This window comes from Octodon degus, unplaced genomic scaffold (genome assembly GCF_000260255.1).
Source record: "Octodon degus isolate 3935 unplaced genomic scaffold, OctDeg1.0 scaffold00073, whole genome shotgun sequence".
NCBI lineage: Eukaryota > Metazoa > Chordata > Mammalia > Rodentia > Octodontidae > Octodon > Octodon degus.
Window position 1 is genome coordinate 802899 of NW_004524649.1, and position 20447 is coordinate 823345.

At 51.3% G+C, this 20447-nt stretch overlaps 2 protein-coding genes and 1 pseudogene across 10 annotated transcripts in view; 1 reads left to right on the plus strand and 2 right to left on the minus strand.

Moving 5' to 3' along the window:
- Window positions 1–3489, minus strand: part of Cc2d1a (coiled-coil and C2 domain containing 1A) — an 18576-nt gene extending 15087 nt beyond the window's left edge. For all 8 annotated transcript variants that reach the window (XM_023720207.1, XM_004635630.2, XM_023720205.1 and 5 more), the window contains exons 1-2: window positions 3190–3489; window positions 2005–2140 (exon numbers count right to left, since the gene is read on the minus strand). In XM_023720207.1, the coding sequence (XP_023575975.1) occupies window positions 2005–2140; window positions 3190–3249 (196 nt within the window). In that variant the 5' untranslated portion in view covers window positions 3250–3489. The remainder of the gene's footprint in view (window positions 1–2004; window positions 2141–3189) is intronic.
- Window positions 3490–3712: 223 nt separating this feature from the next.
- On the plus strand, window positions 3713–20022 carry CUNH19orf57 (chromosome unknown C19orf57 homolog). 2 transcript variants are annotated; one of them, XM_023720164.1, is made up of 10 exons: window positions 3713–3780; window positions 3977–4041; window positions 4355–4406; window positions 8916–9084; window positions 9992–10070; window positions 10283–10387; window positions 12990–14171; window positions 17863–17960; window positions 19262–19318; window positions 19547–20022. In XM_023720164.1, exons 3-10 carry the CDS (start codon window positions 4376–4378, stop codon window positions 19680–19682), a joined length of 1857 nt encoding a protein of 618 aa, XP_023575932.1. In that variant the 5' UTR covers window positions 3713–3780; window positions 3977–4041; window positions 4355–4375; the 3' UTR covers window positions 19683–20022. The 2 variants fall into 2 exon arrangements, with proteins under 2 accessions (XP_023575932.1, XP_023575933.1); XM_023720165.1 differs by lacking the exons at window positions 19262–19318; window positions 19547–20022 and adding an exon at window positions 15062–15139 and having other exon boundaries at window positions 17863–17945.
- Window positions 11997–12820, minus strand: LOC111817897 (annotated as a pseudogene).
- Window positions 20023–20447: the final 425 nt, after the last annotated feature.

The following is a 20447-nucleotide window of genomic DNA, read 5'->3' on the forward strand; positions in this document are numbered from 1 at the left end:
TGATGTAGTTTTCTTTCTTTCTTTCTTTCTTTCTTTCTTTCTTTCTTTCTTTCTTTCTTTCTTTCTTTTTTTTTTTGCGGCACCAGGGATTGAATTCAGACCCTTGTGCTTGCCAGGGAAGCGCTTATTCTACTGAGCCATCTCCCCGGCCTCCACGGTTGACTTTTGATAGCAGAAACTACCAAACATGAAATGACAGTGCAGGACAGAACTACTGAATCGCAACATCTTATCATTCCTGCCATTGTCAACATCCAAGACAATTCTGTTCTCTAGTGTAATGTCTCCAGGACACTGAGCTAGTGAAGACCACAGAAAGTACAGGCTGTTTCCCATGAGCCTCTGGGCACAACATTTTATGAACTGAGCAACATACAACCTTATTTCATGTGTATCTCTGTTTAAAGCCACCTTTAACCTGCAACCTCAGCACTGGGAAGGCTGAGGCAGGAGAATCACTGTGAATTCTAGACTGTGAATTCACTTAAAATGCATAGTGAGCTCAAGACCAGACTAAACAAGAAGAAAAAAATGACTCCTTATTTAATATACACTGTTGATGCATTCACAGTGTACTCTTGGCCAGCACACTGAGAACAAGGAAGTTGCCAGCAAAGAGCACAAAACTGAGAAACTGTGGCAGCAAACAGATGGGAAAAGGACCCTGGTTCCTTTCTTTTTGACACTGGGGATCGTACTCAGGACCTTGCACTTGCCAGCCAGGTGCTTAAGCCGCTGAGCTATCTTCCTGGCCCAGACCCTGCTTTCTAACATAAGAGCTGAAACAGGAAGGCAGAATGTCACCTGGTGCCACCCACCTCGTACCTCTCAAACTTTACCAGTTCAAGTTCTGTGAATAACCACAAATCACTGCAATAACTGATTTGCAGGTTATAAGTAAATTCTTGCAAATAGGCAAATTCCTAAATTTGAAATCCACAAATAACAAGGGTTGACTGCTTTAGCTATGATTAAAGGCTTCATTTGGCCTCTGGCTCTGACTACACTCAAATATAGAGTCTTCCACCACCTACTATCCAGCGCAGGGCCTTGGCACCTGCCAGGATTCTTCTAGTAGGGTCCCCAATGCATCACCCACCCTCTGTCTTAGAAGAAAAAAGAGCACTGACTTACAGGGCTCTCCACGAGTCTGTGCTTCCACCATGCCAGGACTCCTCGCAAGACAATAGTTTAATGACATGAGTTTATCATGTGTCATGCAGCTGTGAAAGTGCTTTATCAATCCTAGATTAATTCCTGTGATGTAGCACAGTTATTATTTCCACCTTAAAATTTATTTATCTGAGAGTCTCACTGTGTAGCTCAGATTGGACTTGAATTCACTATGTTGACCTGGGTTGGCCTTGAACTCAGGGATTCTCCTGCCTCAGACTCCCATGGTGGGATTACAGGCATGCATCACCATGTTGGGCTTTATTATTTGAATTTTACAGATGGAAAAACCAAAGATAGCGTGGTGGTGCATGTCTGTAAACCCAGAACTCAGGAGGTTGAGACAGGAGGATCGCTGAGAGTTCAAGACCAGCCTAGTGGCTACAAAAGTGAGCACAAGGCCAGCCCGAATTGCATAGCAAGACCCTTCTCAAAAAAGAAAATAAAAGAAACCAAGGTCAACACAGGTGATGAGATGAAGCAGTGGCAGAGCTGAGATTCAAACCCTCAGTGGGGGCCAGCAAGATAGCTCAGGGGTCTAAAAGGCCTGTTTAGGCAAACTTAGGCAGGCACAGGAGACCAAGGTTTTATCTCCGCACCAGGCACAACATGCCACACCAGCCCTGTCCTCAGGGTGGGCTGAGTGCACAAAAAAACCCCAAACAAACCCTCAGTCGGTGTCCAAGTTTGATCACTGATCCTCTCCACCCAACTATGGGCTCCTGGAGGACTGAGGCCTTCTCTGCTTTTCTTCGCCTTTCTACACAGTGCCCAGCTCTGAGACTGGCTCACGCCTGGAAATGTGAAAACATTCAGATTTAAACATCTCACCTTTGCCTTTGAGCTTGTCCAGGGCTGCAGGCTGGCCACCTACCAAAGCAAGGAACTCAGCTTCCAGTTCCTCATTGTTAACTCCATCATTGGGGATCATGAGGCTGTCTGGGGAGAGGTCAACTAGCAGTCCAAGCTGTGGGAACAGTATGGTTCCAGTTAGGATGTACCCTGTGGCCAGAAGCAGCCATAATGGATCCCAAGTACCCAGTGAAAGGAAGGAACCAAAGTCTCCTGGCACAAGCTGTTTCCCTGGGGAATGCCAGGAGGCTGTATCAAACTGAATCCAACAGGTGTCTCAACATGGGCCTGGCTCCTTGGCACAGATCCAATGAGGCAGAAGGCAAGCACAGAGACTCAGTTCTCTGCTGGGAGCCTGCACCTAAAATGCACTGGTAGTCAAGTTCACTGGGAAAGTAGGCCTCACACCCGCCTTAAGCAGAGCCAGCCGGCACACCTTGGCTTTTCCTCCCAGCCTCCCCTGCGGAGGCAGCCAAGCAGGAGGTGGGGCATCACTAGCAATTAGAATGCCCAACAATCTAGAAGTTGGAAGTAGCTCATGGCTGTGTGGATCTGTCTCCTCCCACTGATTAATGATCCATCACGATGGGATAATATTATGTGAAACTGTGAGGTCAGGTGTCTAAGGTGTAAGGGCAAGAGAGAACACATAGACTCACAGCTCATGCTATGCTGTGGACTCCGTTCATCAAAGCTACAAATGCTCAAACTCTAGCCAGTATCTGGGGAGGGGAGTTGGGCCACAGTGCTCTGGGATTAATGGATGCAGCTCTGGATTTGCCCTGAGCTCTGGCCAGTCTGTTAATCTCTATCACCTTCCACAGATGCCTTCACCTCTCTTGAGCCTCAGCGTCTTCATCTGTACAATGGGCATAAGAGTGTGAATTGGGGAGGCATTTGCCTGGATCTGATTATTGCTCCTCCCTCCCTGAAGGTGCTATGACAACAGGTGGTCCTGAAACGGGGACGGGGCGCCAGCAGCTGGTGGGGCGGCAGGACCCCTAGGCCACACCTTGGGAAGCAAGACTCATTTAGAAGGCGAAGACCCCAAGACCTGCTCAAAGGGATGGGGGCGGAGATCAGAGACCCTGGGGGGTGGGGCCCTCCCAGTGCGTACAGGGGTGGAAAGGAGCTCCCCGGTGAGTCCGTGGGGCGCACACTCACCTGGCGGGCAGCAGCAGCACCTCGGCCTGGGGGTCCCGGGGGCCCCTTCCTCTTGTGCATTTTCCAGGCTGGATGCCCAGACCACCGGCCCCTGCTCCTGGCCTTGCCCTGTCTCTTTACTCTGGGACTGTCACTCGCGCCCTTCCCGAGTCCTAGGCCCTTCTTCAGTGTCCCGCGTCCGTCAACCCCGCTCCCTAGTTTCACCGGGTGGCTGCCCCACTTCCGCCTTGGCCTTTAGTCGCCGCCGAACCGGAGCTCGCCACCCGTGGACTCGCCGGGCCCGCCTCGGTGAAACTACATCTCCCGAAAGGCCCTGCGTGGATGCGCATGCGCCTGATGGAGGTGCGACGGGAGCTGCCAAGGGCTGCGGGAAAGGAAATAGAGCATGCGCAGATGTGAGTCGCCAGTGCTGGTATTGGGCGTGCGCGAGTCGAGTCGGCGTGCGCGAGTCGAGTCGGGGCGTCGCGTTGCGCGGGAAAGAGGCGGGGTGTGGGCGCAGGTGGCCCGGGGTCTTCTGAGCTGGAGCCCACGCAGTCTTTGGTCTCGCCTCGGTTCCTGAGTTGGGGAATCTGCACCTCCAGTGGTCGTAGTGTTAGTGTGGGGCTGGTTTCTAGTACCCTGGTCCACAGTTATGGATTTTGGGGGGGGGGGTTCACCAAAGTTCAGTGTTACCATTTTCTTTTTTCTTTTTCTTTAATTTTTTAACATTTTTATTTATTTATTTATTTTTACCATTTTCTTAAAAAAAAAAAAGTAACAGTAATTTAAATGACTTATTCCTCAGCAGATCCACACAGACCTCGTTCCTGTCAAGGACAGAGAGGGGGAACTTGGACAGTTTCTGTGGCCCAGGTCGGTTGGGGCCCCTCCGGTCCCCAAGGCAGGAAGAAGCTGGGCACTGGCGACTCCCAGCCCCCCAAGCCCCCGGGCACCCCCGGTGGACCCTTCAGTCCTCAGATAACTTCTCCAGAGGAGTCCTTACGTGTCCCCAGAAGGTCCCAGGACACTCCAGCCTGAGGAAGGGGATGTCTACTGGCCTGCACTGACCCAGCAAGCAGAGCCGGATCCCCAGGCTGCCCCACAGCGTGGAGGATGCGCCTCTGTTCTCAGCCAAGGCGCTGGACACGGGGACTGCTAGTTATAATGGAGATTCTGTTATTTTCAGATTTCTCAAGGGAGAGATAGAATGAGTAAGAGGAAGAAGCTTCGAACCGCAGGTATTTGGTTAAATTGACGGTTTTTCCTTTCCTTTCCTTTTTTTTTTTTCTCCAGTGCTGTGGATGGAACCAGAGGGCTCACTTAGGCTTAGGCAAATGGTCTACCAGGGATCTGCATACCCCAGCCCTAAATTGGCACTATTTTATTATTTTTTTTTGAAGAGACAGGGTCTCACTATGTTGGCTCAGGCTGGCCTCAAACTCCTAGGCTCCAGTGATCCTCCTGCCTCAGCCTCCTGAGTAAGACAGCCGGGGATTAAGTCAGCACTTCTCAATTGCTGTGTCTGGCACATGGGAGGGTTGTGGGCCTGTATGTTGCAGAAATTCTAACCTTACTACCTCAGTGTCTGTAAAAGAAAATGAAGTACAGCCTAGTAGGAAAATTACAAATTATACACAAGGGTGTGATGCAGTAAAAAGCGGAAGGTTTTCTTTCACCACCGTGGGTCCCAGCTGTACCATATCGTAGATCTTGATGTGCTTCAAGGCCATCTGTGGCCTGGTTAAGCGTTCCCCTCTAGAACCAAGTTTTTTTTGTTTAGCCAGGAAGATAGTTCAGCAGCTTAAGTGCCTGCCTGGCAGACAAAATGTCCAGAGTTTGATACTCAGTACAAAAAAAAAAAAAAAAAAAAAAAAAGAAAGAAATTTCATTTGTTTGTGCTAACTCTTCTACACACTTTTTTATTAGTACTGGGGATTGATCCCAGGCCTTTGGCACTTCCACAGTCAATTTTTAATTTTTAATTGTGAGACAAGATTTCAAGTTGCTAAATTACCTAGGCTGGGATTGAACTTTATATCCTCCTGCCGCAGCCTCCTAGGGTAGTGAAATTCCAAGTATGTACCACCCCCACCAAGTAGATGTAATATGCAGAGCCGGTGCTTTTATTGGAAAACACACACTCTAGTAATCTGCACCTTGCATTTTTTAAATTTATTTTTATTTTTATTTATTTATTTTGGTGGAACCAGGGATTGAACTCAGGCCCTTGTGCTTGCCAGGGAAGCGCTTATTCCACTGAGCCATCTCCCTGGCCCCTAAGGACCATGATTTTTGTTTAGCCAGGGAGATAGTTCAGCAGCATAAGTATCTGCCTGGAAAAGAAAAAGAAATTTTGTTTGATTGTGTTTTATTTATTTTTATTTTATTTATTTTTGGTAAACAAGTGTGTGGTGGTTTTTTGTTTTTGTTTTTTTTTTTTTTGAACTGGGGATTGAACTCAGGCCCTTGCGCTTGCCAGGGAAGCACTTATTCCACTGAGCCATCTCCCTGGCCCCACCTTGCATTTTTTTAACTTGACAATATATTGTGATCAGTAGTATGTGCAGAATTTCTTCACTTGAAGTCTGGGTGTGGCCCAGGGGTGAGGGCTTGCCTAGTATCCACTGCCCAAACAAAATTTTGAAAAACACTCAGTATTATCTACGGTGACTTGATGGTTTCCCTGTCACTAAGTTAAATAGCTAGAAATAACTTCTTGGGCTGGAGATATACCTCAAGCGGCTTAAGCGCCTGCCTGTCAAGCTCAAGGTCTTGATTTTGATCTCTGATACCACACAAAAAAAACCTTCTTTACTTAGCAAGTGATAAATTTAAAGTGCTGTTTCTGTTTGCCCTAAGATGTGAAACAGGAGAAATGTTAACTGATAAAAACATGTTTTGTGTAGAGGTAAGGCACAGGCTGCCTGAGATGCAGGATGTCTCTGACTTCTGAGGGGAAAGCTGAGGACAGCCAGGCCCACCGTGACAGGTCTTCTGGGGCCTCTCTTGGCTTGGTGGACTGTGGGCTGGCCCTGGACTCCACAGATGGACTGGGAAGGCAGGCTTTCCCTCCCGCAGCCTTAGCCTTTGGTGTTGAGCACAAGGCTTCACCTTATTTTTTCCTCTATAAATCCCGCAGGGACAGATCACAGGAAGGAAATGGAAGACACTCTGCTCTGTTGATATTTTTGCTCTTTACTTACTACAAATGTCCACAGAACCAGCCAAGCAAGCTGGTGTTTGGGGATTAATCTTAAGGAACCAAGTAAATAGAGCTGCTCTTTTTGTTTTTGCCTTTTTCTGACAGACCACCGGGTGAGAAGCTGTTGTGTAAGAAACGTTCATGGGGTACTTCCTGGGGGCACAGCGCTTGCTAGCTGTGGGTTGTCAGGCGGGAGCCTCGGTTCCAGCACTGGAGCCCTTGAGGTCCGTTTTGTGGGGAAGGAAGATGCTTCGTGTGGAGACAGCTAGCCAAGTAGTCAGCGGTGGGATGCTGCTTTCAGTGGGCACACGTGAAGGGAAGATCAGAATTGGAAATGACTGGCGGCTGGAGGTTCCGCTCTACTGCCACCCCAGCCACTCTGGAGGCTGAGCAGGAGACACTGCTCTTTTTTTTTTTTTTTTTTTTTTGGCGGAACAAGGGATTGAACTCAGGCCCTTGCACTTGTCAGGGAAGTGCTTATTCTACTGAGCCATCTCCCCGGCCCCTACACTGTGCTCTCTCAATACTGAGGTCAATCTCAGCAACTTAGTGAAACCCTCTTTCAAAATGAATAAATAAAAAGGGCGTTGGAAATGTAGCTCAGTAGAGTGTTCACCTAGCACATGTGAGAGCCTGGTTCCCTCTCTAGTGGTGGGCATGTGCCCATGCACACACCTACACACAACATACACAGTAAGTGTGTATGAGGCTGAGCTTGGAAAGGATTTCTTAGACTGAACCGCAGGAAGGCATTGTGTGGGATTATTCATCTTTTTGTTCTCTAGGGGGCCTGGCCCTAGCTCAGTCTTTAAGTGGCTGCTTCCACAAAGCTGTCAGCCTCAGGTTCCTGGAGTTCGAACCTCACAACTCTCCCGCTGGCCAAAAGTGCCCTGAAGGCATTCGAGGAAGGAAAAAAAAAAAAAAAAACCCTCATCTTTTTGTTCTCTTGCCTAGTTAAAAGCCCAGTCCACAGTAGGTGCTCCATAAATGCCCCAGGACTCTTCAATCTTTGGGCCATGCATTGAAGTGGAATCCAATCTTGGTTCTGTGACCTCATATGTAAGGGGGTGTCAGAGTTTCTTTACTTCAGAATTTCATCAAAACTCACACCAGTTGCTAGGTGTGGTCGTGCACACCTATAATCCCAGCCCTTGAGAATCTGAGGCAGGAGGGTCACTGCAAGATTGAGGCCAGCCTGGGCTACATAAAGAGACCTGAAAGTTAAGACAGAGTCTCCCTATCTAGTTCAAACTGGTTTCAAATTCATGGCAGTCCTCCTGCCTCAGCATCCCAGATGGTGGGATCACAGGTGTGCACCAGCACACCCAACTATTCTTATACATAGGAGAAAGTCAGGCCAAGGTGAGCTGTTTCCCAACCATGACTATAGTTTCTGCATAGGAGATTTCTTTCCTTCCACAAACAGATATTAAGAAGCCCTGTTGGGGCTGGTGAGATGGCTCAGTGGTCTAAAGCACCTACTTAGAACAAGCTAAGCTAAGCAAAGCACAGGGACCGCAGTTCAATCCCCCAGCACCACATACCAGCCAGCCCCCCCCCCTGGTGGGCTGAGCTGGCCACACACACACACACACACACACACAATAAATAAATAAATATTAAAAAGAAGCCCTGTTATTTTTACTTTTTTTGTTTTTTTGGTACCAGGGCTCAAACTCAGACCCTTGCACTTACCAGGCAGGCACTTATGCTGCTGAGCTCTTACCCTGGTCCTTATTTTTACTTTTTTATTTTTTGTAGTGCTGGTGGTAGAACTCAGGGCCGTGCACATGCTGGGAAAGTACCACTGAGCTGTCCCTTGGCCATAATAACCACCTTGAAGCTGTCACAGGCTTTCAGTGGTCGGATAGAGAGTGAGGGGCACAAGGGACTGAGTGGTGGCAGAGGCAGCCCCTCAGTTCTCTGTGCCTCTGTCCCACTATCCTGCACAGCTGCTCTGCACATGTCGCAGGAAATGGACATCCAGTATGATGTGTGCTGCCCGCACCTGGTGATGGCGTTTTCTGTGTGCATTTATGTGGTTGTCTTGTGTGTTTAATCGAGCACCAGCAGTTCTCTTAATGTGCCTTAGCCACTTGGGGTCCACAGGAAAAAGAAAGCAAGAGGCTGCGTGTAGCCAGTGTTAGGGTGCACAAGAGCTGACCCCAGATTTCCAAGCCTTCCAGAAAAGCTGTGGAATGATTAGGACAGAGCTGGGGCCAGGCAGAGAGACTCTATAGAGAAGCCAGGGTGGCCTCTTATATCTGCCTTGCGCCTCTTGCCCCCTTGGGATTCTAGCTCAGTCCTGGCACAGGTCAGGAGTCCTGAAGCCCATGATTGTGTCAGTGAATAGATCTCAGTCCTGGGGGGATGCCCACATCCTTTGCCTGCCACATGGGCAGCAGAGAGGGTCCCAAGCCTGAGGGCTGTGCCTGCTTGGGCATAACACACCAGTGGCCCCTTCCTATCGAGCCAGCAGCTCTCAGGGACAGTACATGGTCTCAGTACCTCCACCCCTTCATCTCTGTCTCTGTCTCCAAACCAGGAATCCATCCCCCAAAACCTCCCAAGAACCCACAGCCTGGAGATTCCAATGGGGACTCCCAAAGCTCCAAGCTGGGTGGCTTGCCACCCACCAGTGAATCAGAAGATAGCCTGACATCTGCTGCCCCTGCAGAGCCCAGCAGGCAGGAGCCAGGGCCGGCCATCTCCAGGTGAGTGGCTCAGGTGTTCCAGAAGGCCTCTCATGCAACAGCTGTGGCCACAGGAGTGGGGGGCCCTCTTGGGCTGAGGGCTGCACACCTGTTGCTCTGGGCTTTCCTCACTGTGAGAAAGGTTGCGATTTGGACCACAGGTATAGACAGCATTGAGTCATGCAAGGTCTTAGTGTACAACATGATACTCCACCATCAAATCCCTACTCTTCATTTCTTCTCGGTAAAAAAAAAGGATGTGCCATCTGGGGGTGGTAGTATAATCCCGTAATCCCAGCACTCTGGGAGACTGAGGCAGGAGGTTGAAATTGAGGTCAGCCCGGGGAATTTAGCAACTTCTTCAGACCCTGTCTCAAAACAGTAAAAGAAGAGTTGGGGACAGAGCTCAGTTTAAAATTCCCAGTTAAAAAAAAATACAGTGTTTAATGGGCAGTGTACTAATAAGCACTTTCTCGATATTAGCTCATCAAGTCAAGGCACTATAAGATAAGGGGTTTTTTTTTTTTTTTTTGGCAGAACTGGGGATTGAACTTGGACCCTTGCGCTTGCCAGGGAAGCACTCATTCCACTAAGCCATCTCCCCGGCCCCAAGGGTTTGTTTTTGCGGTCTTGGATAGAGTGCAGGGCAGGTGCTAGACCAGTGCCCTACCCCTGGGCTCCACTCCCACTCGGTATGAGTGTGGTGACGTAGCTGAGTGTGGTGGCGCATGCCTATAAGCCCCACACTCGTGAAGGAGGCAGGAGGACCTCTGAATTTGACACCAGCCTGCCTGCGTAGTAATGTTCAAGTACAGCCTGAAGTATATAGCAAGATCCTGCCTCAGACCAGTAATAACACTAACAAAAGATGCAAAGTAACAGTGTAGGAGGACCTGGATCCCTCTCCATTGTGCTTTTCTCTACCTAGCTTGCCTCAAGAGGAGACCATAGCTACCTCTTTCCTGGGACAACCAGAAAAAGAAGCTGCCCCCCTCCCTGCTTCCCAGGTGAGCCACTCTGTAGCCTGCTGTGTATCTGAAGAACCATCCAGAAGTGCAGGTGCTGTGTGTCGTGGACAACTGCTGGCCTGCAGGGTGCAGGGATGTGCACAGACGGGGAGGGCGGGTGTCTGAGGCTGCAGGAGGGGAGTAGCTCAGGCTTGCTTTTTTTCAACATTCTTCTTTACCCTTACTGCTGTGCTCTCCTGTCCCATTCACAGACCTCTCTCGGAAGATTTGTCCCTCAGTTTGCAAAACCCAGGAAGACAGTGACAAGAAAAGCAGAGATAAGAGAAGAGGATCCAGAGAGGAGGGCTGTTAGCCTGGTAAGACCCTTACTATGAGAAAAGAGGATCCAGAGGGAAGGGCTGTTAGCCTGGTAAGACCCTTACTGTGGGCCTGGCCAAGTCCCATGTGCAGGCAGATTGTGCGCCCAGTTTCACATCAGCTGTCTTGGCAATGGACAGCTCTGCTGGGGCCTCACACACGTAGGCCAGAACTCTACCACTGGTCTTCACCCAAGCCCCTTTTATTTTGAGGCAAGTTCTCACTCCGTTGCCCAGGCTGGCCTTGAACTTGTGATCCTTCCACCTCAGTCTCCCAGTCACTGAGATTACACTGTGTACCATTGCGGCAGGCCTGAGCCCTCCATTTTTAGCACACCACTGTCCAGATCCCTGTGGCATGTGCCCCGGATGTTGTATGTGCCCACACAGGGATGGTAGAACCCTGAGAAGCAGCTATTGCTCTGTCTGTGAGCCTTCTGCTTTTCAGGATCCTTTATGCCACTCAGATGCCCTCATTGTCATGAACAATGTCCCTGAGGGAGTGGGTAGTAACGTCCATGCACCAGGGATACCCCAGATACCCTTCTAAAGGTCTGTAGTCAAATGAACTGTGGTTCATCTGTGCCTTTGGCCAGGACTCAGCAATACAAAGCAGCAAACTAGTTAGCAGCACATAAAATGTGTAGGTCAGATGAGAGGTTGCCTGGGTCAGGGGCAGGGTGGGCAGGACACAGGAGGGGACAGGGCCTCTGGGGTGACCATGGTGATGGAGGTGCAGCCCTCCATGAAGAAGAGGATCACAGGCAGCAACCGCACACTGATGTGGGCCCATGCCTCCGGGTCTGAGTTTGTACAGCTTCTTTTTCTTTTTCTTTTTCTTTTTTTTTTTGTGTGTGTGGAACTGGGGATTGAACTCAGGTGCTTGTGCTTGCCAGGCAAGCGCTTATTCTACTGAGCCATCTCCCCGACCCTGTACAGCTTCTTAGCACAACGTGAACCTGCAGCAGTCATACAACAGAAAAGTGTAGCTTAACAAAAGGAGATGTGTGTCACTGTGAATCTAAGCTGTGTGGGACAGGAAGTGGCATGTGTATTTTACCCCCATTTCTTTCTCTTCTTCCTCTTCTTCCTCCTCTTCTTCCTCTTCCTGCTCCTCCTCCTCCTCTTCCTCCTCCTCCTCCTCCCCCCCCCTTTCAAGACAGTGGATATATTTTAATTGAACTTTTCAGTTTCACAACATGAGGTAAAAGGAAGTACAGCTTTTCTTAACCAGTATTTCACACAGCTATAGTAAAATACTTTAGACTTCAAGGATTTATAAGGAATTACATTTCTTAAAAAATGTGATCAAGGGGCTAGGGAGATGGCTCATTGGAATAAGCACTTCTCAGGCAAGCGCAAGAGCCTGAGTTCAATCCCTGGTTCTGGAAAAAAAAAAAAAAAAAAGTGATCAAGTAAGTTTTACTTAACTCTGAAATTTCCAGTTGATTCTTTACAATAATAACAAGTTCTAGTTACATAATTTTATTTTATTTTATTATTATTATTATTTTTTTTTTGGTGGAACCGGGGATTGAACTCAGGCCTTGCACTTGCCAGGGAAGCGCTTATTCTACTGAGCCATCTCCCCAGCCCCAGTCTTCAGATCTTAGGTCCTGCTGTTTCGATCAATATCCACTAATTCTACTTCAAAAATGAGTTTTGCATTTGGCAGAATTTCGGCATCAGGCTGTCCTTTCTTTCCATTAGCCCATTCTGGTTCGATCTCCTGTCGAGCCTTTTCACCGTTACTCAGAGTCAAGAGAGCCTCATGCCATCCTCTGATAGCCTTGCCCACTCCAGCCTTAAAACCTAAAGGCTTGGCATTTTTCTTCTTTGAACTTTTCGAATATTAGTATCAAAAACTGTCCGATCCTGCAGCGTCCCTGTGTACCAGCAGTGCACAGCGTCTCCCTTTTTGGGAAAGTTGGTTTTATCTCCCTTCTCTCAGAATAGATTTTGTGTATTTTGGTGGACCCTCATCTTGAGTCTCTTCAGACTTGGTTTCCTTGGGTTTTTCTTCATTGAGCTTCACGTTTTTCACTTGATCAGTCACTTTACTTATGCTTTCAGTACCTTTGAAACACTTAGTTTCAAAAAGCTGATTATGTGGGGCTGGAGAGATGGCTCAGTGGAATAAGTGCTTCCCTAGCAAGTGCAAGGGCCTGAGTTCAATCCCCGGTTCCGCCAAAAAAAAAAAAAAAAAAGCTGATTATAAGCTGTCACCAAATGATCCTTATTAGCTGTCTTAGCTATATTTTTAATGTTTCCTAATAATTTATGCCCTACAAGAAACGAATCTGAACCATGGTCCTGCAGAAACTTGATTATGTCCTTCTTGGGCAGCTGCTCGCTGCACAGCTGCTCCACGGTTCACGCCCGCTGGGGCACCATGGCCACCGTCTTCCCCTGCTGCTCCACCGCACTATCCATTCCACTTCTGAATCCTCGTCCAGCAGGAGCCCAGAGCTCTGCTGCGTGCCCATGCGGGTGCATGGTTTGGTGCAGGCTCTGTGTCTTGGGACTGGCACAGAACCAGCCAGAGAAGCCTTCAGAGGGCTCGCAGCAGAGGCTCCTGGGCTAAGTTTCTCTCTCTGCACAGGAAACCCTGCCCAGCCCCAGTGCCCCATGGCTGCTGGAGGGATTCCTGGGGCCAGGAGAGCTGATGGCCAAAGGCAGCCCCCACCCTGAGCAGAGTGGCCAGAAGCCCGGGTCACCTGTGCCTGGAGAAGGGACAGGATCCTCTAACTCGGAGACAGCTGGCCAGGACCCAGTGTCGGAGGAAAGGACCAGCACAGTGGACGATGGGAATGACGTGGGCAGCAGTGGGCCTGAGGAGGCACAGGGCTCAGGCAGCCTGGAAGGACAGCTGCCCTGCAGTGGTGCTGAAGGAACACAGCCAGACCAGGGAGCCCCCCAGGAGAATGGCACTCAGCACAGGACCCCAGAAGGAGGAGGCAGTATCACTAGTGCCCCTGTGCGCACTCCCACCTTGGCCACACTGTGTGTGAAGACCTGGGCGTCAGTCCAGGACCACCCAGGCCCCAGGCAGATACCCAGAGGGACAGGTGGGCAAGCAGAGTGCAAATGGGATGGCCCAGCATATGCCCCCCTGGGGACCACTATCATAGAAAACATGAGCACAGATGCCCCAGAGACAAAGCAGGGGATCCTGGGGGTGGCCAGGCCAGGTGTGCAGGCCGATACCACACCTTCTGCCTCTCCCATGGAGCAGACCCCACAGGGTTGTGTGTCTCTGTCTGAGAACACTGCAGGGGGCAGGGGAGAGATAGGGCCAGAAGACAAGCCCTCCAGTGACATGCCAGGGAGCCCTGCGGCCTTTCCAGCTGTGATTCTGGGGAACCAAGAGCCCGCTCTGGGTACTCAAGACCCTGGCCACCCAGAACTGGACATGGGTCCAGGCGTTGATGAAACCCAGGCACCTGTTGTGGAGTGGCCAGAAAGGGCTCAGCTTGGGGATATATGGGCAGTGGAGTCAGGCAGCCAGCACCTGGAAGGAGGCTGTGTGGGGCTCAGTCCTGTCCTCCCTGCCTTGAGTCCTCTGGAACACAGGGCTGCTGCCAGTGGCCATATCTTGGAGGCCAAGGCCCACCCAGGAAGCCTAGAAACCCCCACACCCCCACCAGACCCGCTCCAGCACCCCCTAGACTCTGCAGGCCAGGCTGAGTGGGCAGAGTCCTCAGCCATGGAGCTTGACTTCCTGCCCGACAGTCAGCTGCAGGATGCCCTGGATGCCCCCAACTTGGAAGTCCTACCTGAGCAGGTAAGAGTCCCTGTGGCAGTGACCAACCATTCCAGGGCGGGTGCCAACAGCTGCAAGACCTGTCCCCACATGCCTGCTGTGAAGGAAGGTGGGGCTCACATATGGCAGTCGTGGGTTTCAGACACAAGTGGCTGGGATGACCGGCTTGTACTACTGTACCTGGTTGGGTCACAGCTTTGATGGGTGTGACATCTGGGTTTCCAGGAAGGCTAGAGCGGCCTTTCCATAAGATTCAATGTTTATAGTTGCTAAGAGACCTGGGATTGTGACAGTGGGGTATTTTTTCCATGCTGAGACCTCCCCTACCAAAGCAAGAGCCCCTGGTGCCAGCGCCCCGTAGCTTTGTGTCCATCTGCTGCCACCCCTGGCTTCTCACCCCTGGTTCCAGGCTCCTGAAGATGTATTGAAGGCCTGGGACTAAGAGGGTGACCTGAAGAAGCAATCTAGTCTCCTCAGCTGCTCTGGGGAGGGGACTTGATTACTGACCTGGAAAAGAGCCTTTGTCCCCTAGCTGGGCATGGAATCACAAGCCTGTCATCCTAGCACTCTTGGGAGGCTGAAGCAGGAGGTGTTGTGAGTCACTTCCCTCCTGGGCAATTTAGTGAGAGACCCTGTAACAAAATAATTAAGGGTTTGAAATGTTGCCCAGTGGTAAGAGCAGGTACCTCACATGCCTATGGCCCTGGGTTCCTGCCCCAGCATGCCTCACACACAGACCCTTATCCCCTTTCTGGTTCAGATGGGGCCTGAGAATATTCTTTGGTAGGCACACAGAAGTAACCATGTTTCTCTGCTGGCATCAGGGAGGACCTTATTTTCTTTGGAGGCTGCAGGGCTGCTGTCTGCCCTTAGCTGCTGATCCTGAGCCAGGCACTTGCCTCACCTGTCAGGGCAGATGGCAGCCTGGCTGCAGCCTTATTCCCTGTGGGGATGTGTGACGCACCTGGCTGTTGATACACCTGAGCCTGGTGAATGCTTCATGGTGTACCCTGGGAGGTTGGTGTACCATTCCCACATGCAAGTGCCACCAGAAGAGGTCAGGTGCCTGCCCAAGAGGAGCTGGCAACCTAGTGTCCTATATCGGCTGCTTCTGGGACCTCAACTGCTTCTGGAACAGGAGCCCTGGGCTTCCAGACATTGGCCAGTGTCTCCTGGCTATGTGCTGGCCATCCCCAGCAAGGCTGTTTTTATACTTTTTTTTTTGGCGGAACCGAGAATTGAACTCAGGCCCTTGGGTTTGCCAGGGAAGCGCTTATTCCACTGAGCCATCTTCATGGCCCTGTTTTTATACTTTTTGCAGAGCTGCAACTGGTACCCAGGAATTTATACATGCTAGGCAAAAGCCCTACCACTGAGCCACACCCCTAGCAGACCTGTTATCCTTCTTAAAAACTCATTCAGGGGCTGGGGAGATAGCTCAGTAGAATAAGTGCTTGCCTGGCAAGCACAGGGTCCTGAGTTCAATCCCAGGTACCACAAAAACAAAAACAAAAAAAAACATTCAATGAATATTATTTTGGTGGTGTTTTTTTGTTTTTTGTTTTTTTTTTCCTCAGAACCGGGGATTGAACTCAGGCTCTTGTGCTTGCCAGGGAAGCACTTATTCCACTGAGCCATCTCCCCAACTCCTTATTTTGGTGGTTCTGATGGTTGAACCCAGAGTCTTCACACTGAACTACTGCCCAGCTCATTTTATTTATTTATTTATTTATTTATTTATTTATTTATTTATGGAACCGGGGATTGAACTCAGGTCCTTGTGCTTGCCAGGGAAGCACTTATTCCACTGAGCCATCTCCCCGGCCCTCTCATTTTTATTTTGAGACACGATCTTTCTAAGTCACTAAGTTGTCAGGGTGGGCTTAAGTTTGCACTCCTCCTGCCCCAGCTCCCAGAGTGCTGGGATGACGAGTGTGTTCCACTATGTCTGGTTTGCATGCATATGACGGAGTGCCTGCTGCAAACAGATCAGCCATGGCTTCTACCCTCTAGGGCATTCACAGTATCCCCATTCCCTAGAGTGGCTTCGTTGGGAACTTAATGTACAGTGTCATTGCTGTCCTAGAGAGGTTTTCCTAAGACAGTCACAACCGCAAGCAAGCAGTTTCATACCATGCACCTCTGAGGAAATAGCCAGCTAAGCTAGCCTGTGTGAGGTCCCAGGTTCCATTAAAACACTGCAGAAAAAGGAAGAAAGGGAGGGAAGAAAGAAAAGAAAGAAAAAAAAAAAAAAAAAACCCAGCCAGGTTAGTACAGCCAAGGCAGATAGGAGAGTGGCCAGCCCCAGTGGGCAGCCGCAGCAGCATGGTGCATGTGTGCGCTAGCTCAATGCTGGGTGTTCCAGAGCAAGTCTGGGTGGCCCCAGTGGCCCAGCCAGGGAGCAGGTTCCCATGGGAAGGGGAGGCAGGAGCAGGGACTGCTGCAAACACAGCAGAAGTGGACAGTGAGCAGACACCATGGTCTCACAGTGACCTCACCACCCAGCCAGTGTCAGGTGGGCCATGTAGAATCACCCATTCAGACCACCACAGACTCCTCACAGGGGTCTAGCACCCTCCTTAGCACTCCATATGCACCCACAGTCACTCACAAGGTGACCAGGCAGGGTATGATTCGGGCAGAACGTCCTCCTGGTGTGTGTGAGGCTCCAGGTTCCATCAGCTGAAAGGAAAGCTGATTCCCAGGGCCCTCCTGGGTTCTTGTCACGCACCGTTTATCTACAGCCAGGGTGTCCTCAGTGCTGTCAGTGCCACAGCCACAGTCGCTGGACGAGGGACATGGGGCTGTGTATGCAATCACAGAGGGGGCCCCAGTAAGGGCCCCACCTTCCCTTCACCTGGTGTTCGGGGACAGATCCTTCTCTGCTTGGGGCCGTCTCCTGGGCTGTAGCAGCAGCCTGGCCTCCACCCTGCTGGTGTGACCTTCAGATAGTGTGAGGCATCTCCCGGGGTACACAGGCTCCTCCATGTTGGTTCCCTTGGATTCAGCGTCCCTTCCCTCTACCTTAGCAGTGGACATGCTCAGAACAGGCTGCTTGCCAGGCACTCTGGGAGGCTGGTGGGGGAGGAACATGTTTGAGCCCAGCCTAGACAATTTAATAACTTAGCAAGATCTTGTCTCAAATTTTTTTTGGGGGGGGCATGCTCAATTTGCCCTGAGGGCAAGGCGTCACAGCGTGTGGTGCTGGTGCCAGAGATGGAACCAAGGCCCCCTGCACCTGCCTAGGTTTGCAGCAGGCGCTTTAGACCACTGAGCTATCTCACTAGCCCCCAATTATCTCAAAATTTTATTATTTTTTTTATTTATATTTTTTGGCAGAACTGGGAGTGAACTCAGCCCTTGTGCTTACCAGGCAAGCACTTACTCTACTGAGCTATCTCCCCAGCCCCTTCAAAATTTTAAAAGGGCTGGAGGTGAGCTCTGTGGGAAAGCCCTGGCTTCAATCATATACTCTTTTGCTTTCCCCCCAAGAAAAGCAGGATTCCCAGGCCCACTGCAGCCTTTAGGGACCCAGAACTCATCCGTCAGTGTAGGCCCATCAGGAGGCCAGGACCTGAGGGCTGGGTTGGGCAAGGTGTGGAGAAGGAGAAGCCATCCTAGCTGTCACATGTCCTGTATGTCCTTATCCATGACCCCAGTGCAGCTGAGGTGAAGGCTGCCACCTGATCTTTTCTGTGACCTCTCCCTCCAGGATGGTCCTACAGGGAATGAGTCAGGCCTCTGCAGGCCTGGCCCCAAGCCTGGTGCCAGCTGGGGAGACCGAGTCCTGGTGGCAGAGGACCAGCCAAGGTAGGCATGGGATGGGAGGGAGCATGCATTCTGGTTCTCCCTGCTGGGCTTCCGAGCAGCGGGACTTGGCTTTCAAACTGTCTGTGTCCCCCTGTGCTTCAGAATGGGACAGGTGACCAATGATCTGTACCCAGACAAGGAGCCTCAGAGCCCTTGGATGCTTCCCCCACCCCTACCCTGGGCACTGCAGCTGGTTCTGGAAAGAGGGGATCTTCTAAAAGATGGTCTCATTCTATCCCTGAGCCCCGTGGGGCAGGAAGGGATCCAGACAGTGCTAACACTGCAGGCTGGGGTAACTTGGGGCTGCTCCTAGCTCTGGCCCTAGGCAGACACTGTAGGGACCCTGACTTGTATCACCTGTCCTGGCATGCCCCCCCCCCAGATGTGTACATGGCATGTGCATGCCTTCCCTGCTCTCCAGAGGCTCCACAGTGTGACCCTCTTGGGTCTGCCCTACCCATCAGGGCTGGTAGCATCCTCCCCATTGCATGCACTTGAATTTGTCTCACCCATCAATTATTCACAGGCAAACTTGTTTCCATCCGGTGGGTATGGGGGATGGGTTGTGCACAGGCTTGGGCTCCTTTGTGCCCTCTCCTGCAGAGCAGCCACACCCCAGCCTCTATGCTTAGTTCCCTTGGTACCATTCTGTCACCAGAACACTTCCACATAGCCATTGGGTGCAGAAGGCATTTTGTGCACAGTGGCCCCTCCACATTTGCCCAGAGCAGGCAGATGTTGCAGCCTCTCTGGGCCTATACCACCCTGCTGGCCTTGGATGTCTGGGAGCCCTAAGGAGGGAGGAGCCTGGAGCCTGGCAGGTGGCCGAAGGAACACATGTGGCCTACACCCAGGCCAGCCAATGCCTCATGGTAACCAGACCAGATGTGGCAGAACCAGGATCTCTGTAGGGCCCACCAGCCTGCAAGAGAGCCACTGACAGGGCCACCTGGCTCCTAATCCTAGAGAGGCTTGATGGCAGCAGCTGGTGGGGAAGAGATTGGAAAAGCAAGGCCACAGCAGCCAGGGGCAGAATTTGGAGAGGCAGTGATGTGGAATTGGTATGGCTGGAGGGAAGATGGGGTCCCAGTGGTGTGGGCATGGGATGCCTAGTTCTGCCCTCCCAGCTACCGGTGCTGTGTGGGGCCAGGCTGCAGGGATGGGAGGTGAGGGATCCATAGGGGCTGCAGTGGTGCAGAGCCGCAGATCCCAGCTGTGCTGCAGCCTTGGGGATTGGCCCATCCCACATCTGAGGACTCCACTGAGGAGGGGAGGCTAACTTCCTGCCTTTGTTTCCTAAGGATGGAGGATGCCTCCAGCACAGTTTGCGGCCTCATCGTGGAGCTTTCTAACCTCAAGTAAGGGCTGGGCTTAGTCTTCCTGGTGTGGCAGAGGGTACAGAACTGTGGAGGCAGTGGGAGAGGCCTGGGGGCTCAGGTAAACTGAGGCAGGATCCTATACAGAACCTGTCTGGAAAGGGTGGAACAAGCCGGCGTGGCGGTGGTGGGGTTAATAGGAAACCAGGTGCACATGCAGTGGCATGGTGACTGACCTTCCCTGACAGCATATGTCCCTCCTGCCCCCAGCCGGCTGATCATGAGTGCTCATCGTGATTTAGAAGCCTTCAAGCGCCTTGGCTCCAGGAAGGCCCGGCCTTCACCCTGCATGGCAAAGGGGGCTGGGGCCAAGTCCTGGGGCGAACATCCCCGGAGGGATCTGTAGGCTTCTCTGCCACCCTTTTCCTTCAGCTCCCACCTGGTGTTTCGTTTCCAAGATGCTCCAGGAGTTCCTAGAAATGCCCCCTACCAGCTGGAAGCCAGCCTCCCAAAGACAGGGGAACCCCAGGTAGGGTGGGGCCTCCTGTGGGGGCCAAGCATAGGTAATGCTGTGAAGCCCAGAGGCAGCTGCTGGCACTCCAGGAAGTCGGTTGAATCCTGTGTCTGAGGCTTGTCTGATTTGTAAAAGGTTAGATTTGCAGTTTCTCTCCTAGAGGAACACAGGGCCCCCTTTGTTGGTTTTATCCCCCCCCCCTTTCCATTTTATTTCTTCCGGGAAGACCAGTAATAAATGATGTCGTGAGACTTGTGTTCTCTCCTTTGGCTTTCTGCCACAAACCTCTCCCTATAGTCTACTCGCCTACCTCCTCTTCTCCAACCTCACATTTTGGGGCCTCTGCAGGAGCTGTACACTATTCTGTCCCGAGCCCTAGGAGGGGTGGCACACATCCAGCTGTCTACAGCTATCCTCTGGGACTTGTGACTGGCACTTGCAGGAGCCTCAGCCAGCAAGGAGAGCCCCCTGGGTGGGCTGACTGTCTCTCCTGCCTGTGGCTCACACACCCAGTTCCCTCCTAGCTCCAAGATCTAAGGCAGGGGGATCCAGGGCCATACTCTAGTGTTCCCCAAGCCTAGCCATTCTGAAATGTGCAGTCTGGGGGTGTTTCCAGGATCCCAGAGGCCAGGAAGGAGCCCGCTTGTTTCCTTTGTC

Coding starts and splice junctions, on each gene's coding strand:
- CUNH19orf57 (XM_023720164.1), top strand. CDS start 4,376: ATGAGTAAGAGGAAGAAGCTTCGAACCGCAG. Junction 4,407..8,915: donor GAAGAAGCTTCGAACCGCAG/GTATTTGGTTAA, acceptor TCTCCAAACCAG/GAATCCATCCCCCAAAACCT. Junction 19,319..19,546: donor GTGGAGCTTTCTAACCTCAA/GTAAGGGCTGGG, acceptor TCCTGCCCCCAG/CCGGCTGATCATGAGTGCTC.